General features: G+C 41.8%; 1 protein-coding gene across 1 annotated transcript in view; it reads right to left on the minus strand.

The window, feature by feature from the left end:
* Window positions 1-12,632, minus strand: part of LOC124554723 (sarcosine dehydrogenase, mitochondrial) — a 280,579-nt gene that overhangs the window by 141,518 nt on the left and 126,429 nt on the right. Inside the window, exons 7-8 of the mRNA XM_047128369.1 lie at window positions 11,453-11,658; window positions 4,456-4,618 (exon numbers count right to left, since the gene is read on the minus strand). Of these exons, the coding sequence (XP_046984325.1) occupies window positions 4,456-4,618; window positions 11,453-11,658 (369 nt within the window). The remainder of the gene's footprint in view (window positions 1-4,455; window positions 4,619-11,452; window positions 11,659-12,632) is intronic.

The raw sequence follows: 12,632 nt of genomic DNA on the forward strand, positions 1-12,632 counted from the left end.
TTTCTACAGGGAATCATATAACTTTCCTGGCAAATGCCTTTCCGAGATTGATGCCTTAAATACTTTTTTATAATACAGACAAAGGGGAGATTGAGTCAATAATTAAATCACTGAAGACTAAGGACTCTCATGGGATAATGTAGACAATTTTAGACCCATTTCTATGCCATCAGCTTTTGCTAAAGTTATTGAAAAGGCTGTGTATGTAAGGATAATTCATCATTGTATATCACACTATTTGCTGTCAAATGTTCAGTTCGGCTTTAGAAGTCGGTCAACAACTGAAAATGCTATATTCTCTTTTCTCTGTGAGGTACTGGATGGGTTAAACAAAAGGTTTCGAATCCTAGGCAAATTTTTTTGATTTAACTAAGGCATTTGATTGTTTTGATCACAAAATATTGCTCCAGAAGTTGGACCATTACGGAATATGGGGAGTAGCTCACAATTGGTTCACCTCTTACTTTAGAAACAGGCAACAAAATGTTGAGAATGGCTGTGATGTGTAGTCTGTGTGGAGTATGGTGAAGTGGGTGGTGCCCCAGGGATCAGTGTTGGAGCCACTCCTGTTCCTTATTTATATATGTGGCAGGCCCTCTAATATTACAGGTAACTCTAAAATATTTCTGTTTGCAGATAACACTAGCTTGGTAGTAAAGGGTGTTGTGTGCAACATTGGCTTGGTTTACAATAACGCAGTTCAGGACCTAAGCTCCTGGCTTGTAGAAATGAAACTAACACTAAATCACAGTCAGACTCAGTTTTTACAGTTTCTAACGCACAATTCAACAAAACCTGACATTTTAATTTCACAGAATGGGCATATGATTAGTGAAACTGATCAGTTCAAATTTCTAGTTGTTCAGATAGATAGCAAACTGTCATGGAATGCCCACATTCAGGATCTTGTTCAAAGACTTTTACTATTCGAACGGCATCTGAAGTGAGTGATTGTTTGACACAAAAATTAGTGTACTTTGCTTATTTTCATTTGCTTATGTCGTATGGTATTATATTTTGGGGTAACTCTTCCCATTCTAAAAGGATATTTTTGGCTCAGAAATGGGTAGTTCGGGTAAGAAGTAGTGTATGTTCACAAACCTCTTGTCAACCCCCTGTTCACGAGTCTGGGTATTTTGACATTGGCCTCTCAATATATATATTTCTTACTGTCATTTATTGTTAACAATATTAGCTTATTCCCAAGAGTAAGCAGTTTTCAATCAGTTAATGATCGGTAGAAATTAAACCTGCCTTTAGATCGGACTTCCTTAAGTCTTGTGCAGAAAGGTGTGCAGTATACTGCTGCATCCATTTTCATTAAGCTACCACTCAAATTCAAAAATCTTAGCAGTAATCCACGCAATTCCCAGTCTAAACTGAAGAGTTTTCTCATGGGTCAGTCCTTCTGTTCTGTTGAGGAGTTCCTTGAAAAATTAAGCTGATTCTTGTTGTAGTGTTGATTGTGTCCACATAACTTATGGATTGCCTTTTTTCAAATTCATACACATTTTATTTTTATCTGTTATTATTTTTATGTTGTAATTTCATGTACCAACATGTACATGACCTTGGAGATTTGCTCCTCAATTTGGTCCTATGGAACTTGACATGTAAATAAATAATAAATGAGACCCTTATCAATCAAGATGGCAGCCTGCAATTAAATTCTACATGGGACCCTGTCCTAGAAAGACTATGTGATCTGCAGGGCTGCCACATTCTGTGGTTTTACTGCAGTAAAACTATCTATTTGATACTGATGAGGTGACCTTTCATCATGGAGTGTGCACATCATAGCACAAAGACTTGCAGCAAAAGTGTATGTGCTAAAGCACCGAATGTGCAATGCAAAATGGATATACCATGTGTGTGATAGCAGGGACTTAAATGTGGGAGCTCAATCCATTTTCATCTGTATTCACCTGAAGATGGCAGGAAGACTCTGTGTCAAACTATCATGGTAGCAAGCTACAGGCATCTGGCAGTTCACCTGAAATTTTATGGAGCAACAGATTAAATGACTAACATATAAAAGTATGTAAATTGTGATGACAATGTGTAGCATGACCTTATTTTGGGTGCAGTTGTGGATCCATCAGTGGCTGACCACATTCTATGAAACAGGAACTGATTATCTCATCTCTCAGTGGGATGAATGTCTTAATATGTGTGGTGATTACTTGTGATTGGAACTATTCCACGGACTGGTTGCAGTGGAGTTTGGGTTTTATTTGACTGCTCCTCACACTAATCTAGTGATAGAGCAGCCCTCTGTTCCTATTATCAGATAACAGGGACCTCATGGAACTTTTGTTTCAATGTGGTTCTTGTTTTGCCCTGTGTTGGAGAATCAGACGAAAACCACTGATGTATTGTAGCAGTGTCTGTGCTAGCAAATCCCAAGGGAAAATTAAGACAGATGAAAGAAAATCTGTTCTATATACTTGAAAATAGGACTTATAAAATGACATGCTCAAACCTTGAAAGCAACAATAAGAATGCTGTGTGTCATATTCAGATTAACAGGTCATTTTAAGGAAAACTGTATACAAAGTTATAGGTAAAGATTGAGTGTCATGTGGGATAAAACAGTGACATATTGCCCTACCACTGTATCTTTAGGGAATCTGTGGCCTCAAAAGAAAAAGGTCTGCACCATGTAGACATTGAGTCAGTTGATCACAGGACTTGGTCTGGAGACAAAAAAGTGAAATGAGAAAAGTGACAAAAGGGACCATCTATGGTATTCATTTGTTTTATGTACAGTTACTTATGTGCACACGTTAGCTTTTCAAGAAACATGGATCTGACAGATAGAGTTCAGCAGACACTACACTGAATCTAATAACTATATCAATGTCTTGTATAACAAGTTATCACTGAGAAGAGAACAAAATTGATTATAGCTCTATTTTTTTTTTAATCTGTAGATATAGCAACAGCTCATGTTTGAACACCAAATCATCTGCTATTACTGCAATGCATTTTTTTCAAATAATTTTTTTGATTTCCGTTCCTATATCTGGTTGAAGTGATCTTGTACTTTACCTCTTCTGCAAATCATAGACACATCCAGACGAAATATTTCCATATAATGTTTAAATCTGTGTCATTAAGGTATTGATCAATACTTTTGCACACCAGACTCACAATTGGGAGGACAACAGCCACCAGATTTAAATTTCATGTGAGAACTCTAACTCACTCAAGGGAAATATTGAGATGGTTCCTTTGAAAAGGGCACAGCCAATTTCCTTCTGCATATGTTTGTAACCCAAGCTTGTGATCCATCTCTAATGACCATCCTGTTGATGGGACATTTAACTATAATTTTCCCTCTTTTTTCTTTAATATTTTTGAATCTGTGTGTGGAATCAGTAAATTCAGCTACAGATTGAACCTTAACTCATGTACCACACTTCCTCATTCTTTTCCCCCAAATGCGCTGGAACTAAGGCTGTACACCTTGTTTCATTTTCCAATTAGAACTATCTGTCTGTAGGCTAACTATTGCTACCTATATGCTACACTCATTCGGCACATGTTAACACAGTGTGGTCACACACACACACACACATTTTAAGACACACACACACACACACACACACACACACACACACACACACACACACACATGCTCATTGGAAAACATCACAAGGTGTACAGCCTTTAGTTCCAACACATTTGAAGAAATATTTGTAATTATTGCATGTTGTGATGTTGGTATTTCAGAAACAATTAATAACTTTCCATTTCAGTTTAGTTCAGCACTCCTAGCAGTGCAGCCACATAGAACAGCAGTTGAAATTCTGTATCAACTTCCATCACAATGCCACATTGCCTCTCATGCTTCATTATTCATCAGAATGTCTTTCCTCTTTTGTATCATGCAGTGGAATCCCTTAAAATTCTGAGTCACAATCTATTATTTGTTAGCTCAGTGTGATGCATGAATTATGTAAAGTTGCTTCATAATTAAGTTTCTAACCAAGGTACTGACTTGTCAGGTGATTTTGGCAGATCCTGATACATTGCTTCATCATGCAGCATAGATTGCTTGCTTTTATCTCAGAACAGTCACCTCCAATGCTCAACAGGCTTTAGAGATAGATGTGCATGGTCGCTCTTGTCTCTCTTCGGCCGTGTGTGTGTGTGTGTGTGTGTGTGTGTGTGTGTGTGTGTGTGTGTGTGTTTTATACTCATTCTACTTTTGTTTGGGGGCTTCACATGTGTCCCCTATAAGGATAAGTAAACCACTGCATTTGTTCAAAAATCCTCAGGATATGTTCTGGTACAAGTACTTTTATTTCCAGCCATTTTCAGTTATGTGAAGTAATGATTTCGGACCGCTATTCCACACTTTTTAAGATACTGTACAGCATCTGAACATACGAAATAATGAATAAATACAACCATCACCTTATGATACCATGCCACAGGTAGTGAACTTACCTAGTAATGGCTTATGATCAGGAGTAAAGCTTTCTGGGCCACATACGGTACTCTTAATACCAGCTGTTTCAAACACAGGTACAAGGTTAACAGCTTCCCTTACATGAGAGCTGAATACTGTCCAGTCCAACTCATATAAAGAAAATTCAAAATCTTCTTTCACCTGGAAAGAGTTCATATTTAGTGAACTGATGAATATATTACTCTAGTAGATTGAGTTGTTAGTATCACACATGGCATTGTTCTAGCCACAAAGATAATAACAGGCACAAAATTTTATTAAGTCTAGAATACTTGTACAAGAAGACAGTTGCCATGCAGTGGTTGCATTGCTAGTCTGAAAAACATAGGCTGAATGTGAACATATGACTGAGAGCAAGGCTGGCTGGACCTGACTCTATAATCTGTCAGCCAGTTGGTATAGTGCGGTCAGTGCAAAGAAGCTGTGTGCACATCCGAAAATGTTGACCTCTGCATGTGCCAGCATCTTCTGACTTCTGTGGCATGCTGTATAACTATGTGCCCAGATTGTGGGTCACAGTGTCACTTATTACCTGGGCATGGTGCAGACGGCTGTGATGTGGAGATGGCATTCACATCCATGGAGGCCCCAGAGGTGAGGGGGGGACAGCAACTTCTGGTCACTGGAGACATCATAATACAGGCAAAAGTGGCCACTGCAAGGAGCGCCCCAACACCCCTGTCAAAGCAAGAGACAGCAGCACCAGTGAGGGGCAGACAGGTTCAGCTTGGATGGAGGAATGTGTGCCCACCTGTACTTGGAGCTGATTTTAATGGTGCTGGACCTCCAGGTCTCCAGTCTGGACAGTGTAGATATGACAGCTGTTCTGACACATGATAAAAGCCAGTAACAAGTGGGGGCACTGACCAAAATCACATGTCCAGATGGGACAGGAACTGAGGTTCTTTGTCAGGAACTGGAGTGACCAGAAGACCTTCCACAGAAAAAATTCTCAAGAGAGCCTGAACAGTTACATTGGTAGTGGCCAAGGAGCACTGGACCACATATGGAAAATGCAAAAATGAGTCAATGACAATCAGCCAAAACACATACAGAAACAGATCCAGAAAATCCATATGGATGTGTTTCCAGGCCATGGTTGCTGGAGGCCATGGGGAGACTGAAGCCTTTGGAACTGCCAGTTCACTAGTGCACTGGGAACACACAGCAATCAAATACTTCATCTCCTGATCAATGCCAGGCCACAGAATCGTAACCAGGAGTATGAGAGAGATAAGCAGCTTGAGGAAGGGGTCAAATGGTGTGGCCTTTGTGAACCGGGTACTAGTGATCGGAAACTCGTCTGCTGCTTGGTGGGAGGTGATAACCAAATGAAAACATATGAGTTCCTGTTGATCAAACTTGGGACAAGGCATCCACATTGGCATAGCACCCAGTGGAGTGAAAATGGATGTCACAATGGTATTTGGAGATGAACAAGGCCCAACACTGTAACCTGTGGGATGCCTTATCAAGGACCTGGATGTATTGACTAAATACCAAAACTATTAGCTTGTGGTCCATAATGAATTGGAATTTGGTGTCATACAAGAAAACCTGAAATTTGGTGACTGCATACATAATTGCCAGAGCCTCCCTCTTGACATGAGAGTAGTGGACTTGTGCTGGAATGGGAGTTCTGGATAAAAAACCCAGTAGCTGCTCTGAGCCATCTGAATTCTGATGGTTGAGGACTGCCCCACACCATACTGCAAGGCATCTGTAGTCAAAACCAATGGTTTGTCAGGATCAAAAGTAGGTAGACACAGTGCCAACTTAAGGTGGTCCTTCAGTGTGTTGAAAGCCTGGTCACACACTGGAGACCAGACAAACTAAGCACCCTTCCAAAGAAGGAGATAGAGAAGGTGTGCAATTGTGGCCTCCCCAAGAATGAACTAGTGGTAAAAGACAATTTTATCCAGGGAGGGCTGCAGTTCTTGCAGTGATAAGGGATGTGGCAGGACTGTAATGGCCCTGACAGTACTCAATATGGATTGGATGTCCTGCCATGATATGATGTGGTCCAGATACTCAAGAGACAGTTGGAAAAATCTGGACTTCTGCAGACTGCAACACAGATCCACAGGGCATACTTTATGAAAAACATCCCAGAGATTGTACAGGTGATAGGTGGAGGAGGAGATTAATGTTTAATGTCCTGTTAACAAAATGGTTGTTAGAGACAGAGCTCTGGCTTGGATTATGGAAGGGTGGAGAAGGAGATAACCATCCCCTTTCAGAGGAACTGTCTTAGCATTTGTCTGAAGTGATTTAGGGAAATTATAGAAAGCCTAAATCAGGATGGCCAGAATCAGGTTTGAACTGTCATCTACAGGTGGTCACTCATAGAACATCCAGTGGTGACAATGTCAACCACATAGTTGAGACAGTAGAGAATAGTGGACATGACCTGATCTAGATAGTGCTGAAAAACTGTGGGGGCACTTGCCACCACAAACATCAAAAGTTATTATTAATACCGTTCAAAATGCACATTAAGAACTATGATGCACTTGGACTCCTCACCCAATGTAACTGGTGATAAACTTTGGAAAGATCAAGTTTGGAGAAGAATTGACCTCCTGCTAAGTCTGTGAACAGCTCATCTGGACATGGGAATGGATATGTGTCAATCATGCATTGTGAATTCATGATGACCTTAAAATCACTGCAAAGTCACAATTGACCAAAAGGTTTCCTCACAATAATAAGGGGTGTGGCTCATTCACTAGAGAAAATCAGAATCACAATCCCAAGAGATACAAGCTGGTCCAGCTCCACCTTGACTTGGGGGCACAAGGCTACAGAAATCTGCCAAAGATGAAAAAATCTATGACGAGCCAATTGCTTCAAGGTTATGTAGGCTTGAAAGTCTGTGGTACACCCTAGGCCTTCCACAAAGATATCCCGAAATTCTGAGCACAGAGATTCCAGTGATTGATAGGGGTCTTCAGCAGATACCAACTGCATGGAGTCCATTAGGGAAAAGCCAAAGGCCAGAAAGGCAACAAGCCAGAAAAGGTTTGCTGAACTAGTATCATGGATGACAATAAAGACAATAGACTGTATTACTGATCTATGGATAATACCAACCATGAACTGGCCAAACACAGGAAATTGTTGTTTACCATATCCCTGTAGATGCCTGTTTGCCAGTGACAGTGGTGGAGAGCTGAGGTCTGAATATGTTTGGGCATTAAGTAGGAAAACTGATATGCTGGTGTCCAGCTGCAGATGCAGCTGCCATGAGAAGACAAACTCTGATAAAAAGTTTCATGAAATCCTGATTGGGAACCAGCCCTAACAATGACACTTCTTGGATATCCATACCCACATCCTCTGATGCTGCGTTCTGTGCAATTGAGTGGCAGACTACCACAGTGTGACCTATGTTCAGACACATGATAGACAGCACAGTGCTGGGGACACACACATGACCACAACAGTGAGTGGAGGCTGGAACATTGTTTACGTGTTGTGTTGAAGCTGCAGGATCTGCCAGCTTGTATTGCCATGACGTCATTCCCCCCCAGGATGGAGTGCATGCAGCTGGGCCACCCTGCACTACTGTGACATCTGTGACATCACACAATGCATCCAGCTGCTGACCAGCGCCGTGTGAGACCTCATACAACTGAGCAATGGGCAAACCCTATTCAGTGGAGGGGTTTTCTAATTGGATGGCCCTTTGCCGGACTTCCTTATCCAGGGTGGAGCAGATGACAACATCACAAACCATGACATCTGTGTACAACTCTTTTGACTTGGCTGTGACACAATGACACTTGCAACTAAAGCCATGGAGGGTCAGGGCCCAGGCACAGTAAGACAGATGAGGATGCATCTTGCAGTGATAGAATTCAACCCTAGTAGCCACAATGTGCATGCAGCAGCAATAATAGAAAGACAACAATGAGCATAAATTGTCAAAGACAATGAGGAAGGTTCTTGCAATGTGGTCAACTGTTGCAACAGCTGATACAAGGTGGGAAAAATCCATGAAAAAACAGTGCACGACATACCTCCAGATCCATAACATGGGAGGTGTGAAAATATTGTTTTAGGCAATTTTTGTAGTGTCAAATGGTGGAAACAGAGGAGGTAACATAGCCAGAGACAAATGGGGATAGAGTAACACTGGCACAGCCTGCCACATGACCATAAGAAGTTCCAACTCTTGTTGCACCAACGTTTGATGCAGACACTTTATGTCACAACAAGATGTGAAAAGCAACCACACAACAAAACACATGAAAAAAATGACCCTACTCACCACCAATGTGTTCTGACTACATGGACACACAGATAATAACAGACAAAACACTTTATTATGTCTATGATACTTGTACAAGAAAACAGTTGCTACCAAGTGGCTCACTACAAGTCTACATAGGTCGAATGTCAACATGACTGAGAATGAGGCTGACCAGGAACAAATATACGCTGTCAACCACCTGATAGAGTGCACTGCACAGGAGTTGCAGGTGCAGCCAAGAGTGTCAGCCTCTACTGATGCTAGCATCATTCGACTTCTACGACACGCCATACAACTGCATGCCCAGACCGTGGGTGCTGAGTCTACACTGGTCACTACAGGTGCGTACTATAGATACACTCCTGGAAATGGAAAAAAGAACACATTGACACCAGTGTGTCAGACCCACCATACTTGCTCCGGACACTGCAAGAGGGCTGTACAAGCAATGATCACACGCACGGCACAGCGGACATACCAGGAACCGTGGTGTTGGCCGTCGAATGGCGCTAGCTGCGCAGCATTTGTGCACCGCCGCCGTCAGTGTCAGCCAGTTTGCCGTGGCATACGGAGCTCCATCGCAGTCTTTAACACTGGTAGCATGCCGCGACAGCGTGGACGTGAACCGTATGTGCAGTTGACGGACTTTGAGCGAGGGCGTATAGTGGGCATGCGGGAGGCCGGGTGGACGTACCGCCGAATTGCTCAACACGTGGGGTGTGAGGTCTCCACAGTACATCGATGTTGTCGCCATTGGTCGGCGGAAGGTGCACGTGCCCGTCGACCTGGGACCGGACCGCAGCGACGCACGGATGCACGCCAAGACCGTAGGATCCTACGCAGTGCCGTAGGGGACCGCACCGCCACTTCCCAGCAAATTAGGGACACTGTTGCTCCTGGGGTATCGGCGAGGACCATTCGCAACCGTCTCCATGAAGCTGGGCTACGGTCCCGCACACTGTTAGGCCGTCTTCCGCTCACGCCCCAACATCGTGCAGCCCGCCTCCAGTGGTGTCGCGACAGGCGTGAATGGAGGGACGAATGGAGACGTGTCGTCTTCAGCGATGAGAGTTGCTTCTGCCTTGGTGCCAATGATGGTCGTATGCGTGTTTGGCGCCGTGCAGGTGAGCGCCACAATCAGGACTGCATACGACCGAGGCACACAGGGCCAACACCCGGCATCATGGTGTGGGGAGCGATCTCCTACACTGGCTGTACACCACTGGTGATCGTCGAGGGGACACTGAATAGTGCACGGTACATCCAAACCATCATCGAACCCATCGTTCTACCATTCCTAGACCGGCAAGGGAACTTGCTGTTCCAACAGGACAATGCACGTCCGCATGTATCCCGTGCCACCCAACGTGCTCTAGAAGGTGTAAGTCAATTACCCTGGCCAGCAAGATCTCCGGATCTGTCCCCCATTGAGCATGTTTGGGACTGGATGAAGCGTCGTCTCACGCGGTCTGCACGTCCAGCACGAACGCTGGTCCAACTGAGGCGCCAGGTGGAAATGGCATGGCAAGCCATTCCACAGGACTACATCCAGCATCTCTACGATCGTCTCCATGGGAGAATAGCAGCCTGCATTGCTGCGAAAGGTGGATATACACTGTACTAGTGCCGACATTGTGCATGCTCTGTTGCCTGTGTCTATGTGCCTGTGGTTCTGTCAGTGTGATCATGTGATGTATGTGACCCCAGGAATGTGCCAATAAAGTTTCCCCTTCCTGGGACAATGAATTCACGGTGTTCTTATTTCAATTTCCAGTAGTGTATATATAACATATGTTTCTGAACATTATTTAAACTCTTCATGAGGATAAAGTGAATTACAGCCAGTCAGTTGCAGAAATGAAACATTTATTCAAACCCCTTGACCTAAGTTTCAACGTCTTTAAAAAGTCGTCTTCAGAAGGCTCAATGGTTACGCCTACCATAGTTAACCTTGTATATCTAAGGAAATCGAAACTTTTGGTATTGGTTGAAGAGAACAATTCTTCTCCTGTCCATTCAAATAACAAATTCCTCCAGGAAACTGGAATTGTTCCCATCCAAGTGGCACCACACACTGCATACTTAAATCCCATAGATCAGATCTGGATACTTATAAGGAATAATATACATAGCTATAATGTAATGCATGATCACTACTGGAAGAGAAAAACTGAGAATATCAGTTTGTTTGGATCTGAGTGAAGGGTCATCATTGTTGTCTGTGACTGGACTCACCGACAACAAATTGATTAATTACTAATAATTGATTTCTGCAATTCTGGAAATAGTCAGGTCAACATTATGTAGGGCATTGCTGTATAGACAGGAGGAATGTGACAGTGCATCACTTGTAAGAATGCTGGAGTGCAGACACCTTACTTGTTTCTCAGATGAAAATGTAATGGTGATGTTGCCCTGGTGAGGTCCCCATTTGACTTTGTTGGACAATACCATATAACTTCACAAACACATCCAACAATAACAACAACAACAACAAAACTGGACTCATGGCAAATGAATTCAGGCAAAATAATAATAATAATAAGGTGATAGTCATATATCTTATGCCATACCAAACATTGATATCAAAATGAGACTAAAACAGAAAAGTGTATCATTCATAAAATCAATAACATAGTCACAGACCTTATCCAGTTGCATGTAACATGTTTAAATTTAAGTTAAACAATGTCCTTTCACAATATATTTTATTCTATTACCTTGTCCAACATGACTGGGTTTGATTCATAACCACCCATACAGAGAGAACTTCCTTGTATGCGAAAGTATATAGAACCATCATGATCTCGAACATTTGGTAGTCCCTTCACACCATCTATTCCCTCTGATACTACATAAGCATGTTTCATTGGCAGCAGTGGAATTGGTAGATTAACAAGAGATGCAATTTCTCGTGACCAAACACCTGTTTGAAAAATACACATACTAAATCACCAAGTGACTAAAAAATGAGCAGTTATTTATTTGTTATTCGTAGACAAATACAAGATTTTTTTTTTTATGCAGATGCATGTTAGAATTTGAGTCACAGCTTTTTGGCATCTATTTATAAAACACAATCTGCCTCAATTACTTATAAATTATATTGTTGAAACAAAGATAATTTATCCCTCTGAGAGATATTCTTTAATATTGAAAATGCACTTATTAGTAAGTTATAGCCTTTCACTTTTTATATAAAGTACTTTGAAGTTTGTTAAACAATGTAATCCCCATGTGATAACGTCTGCATATTTTATGTTATGACTTGCCAGATGACAATCACAATCTCTCCTAGAGTTGTAGATATCTACATAGCTATTTAATCTTTTTTTACCATCTATATCTTAAAATTGGTAGCGAAGTTTCAGAAATATATATTGATCGCATTGTAAATAATTTCTTAATCTTGAACATCCCTTTACATGATGCATTATATATGAGGTTGCACAAAATCCTAATAATTCTTTCAAATATTCAATACTCTATTTATTTGCTTGGCTATAGCACACTGCCATACTTCAATTCCATATTCAAGGTGCCATAGCTCATGGCACTTTTTTCTTCAAAAAATTGCTTCCAAAATTCAGGTGCATCTCATACTCAAAATTAATATAAAAATGTCCAGCATTTGATTTAAAATTCCAACCAGTCTTAAAAATGGCCATAAATCTGATGCCACACGAAACCTATCTCAGTCTGGTAAACTAGATTCAGCTAGCAGCAGTGGTGCACCAATGCAATGAACATGAGTTGCAGGGATTCACAGGCTTGCTAACATTCTCTCCTTCTGGCCCTGCCATCACAAAACCAGAACACTGTCCAGCCTATGATGCATCATTGCAGTCTATGATGCCAGTGAATATGAATTGAAAGTGATTTGTGTTATTGCTAACAGTA

This window comes from Schistocerca americana, chromosome X (genome assembly GCF_021461395.2).
Source record: "Schistocerca americana isolate TAMUIC-IGC-003095 chromosome X, iqSchAmer2.1, whole genome shotgun sequence".
Lineage (NCBI taxonomy): Eukaryota > Metazoa > Arthropoda > Insecta > Orthoptera > Acrididae > Schistocerca > Schistocerca americana.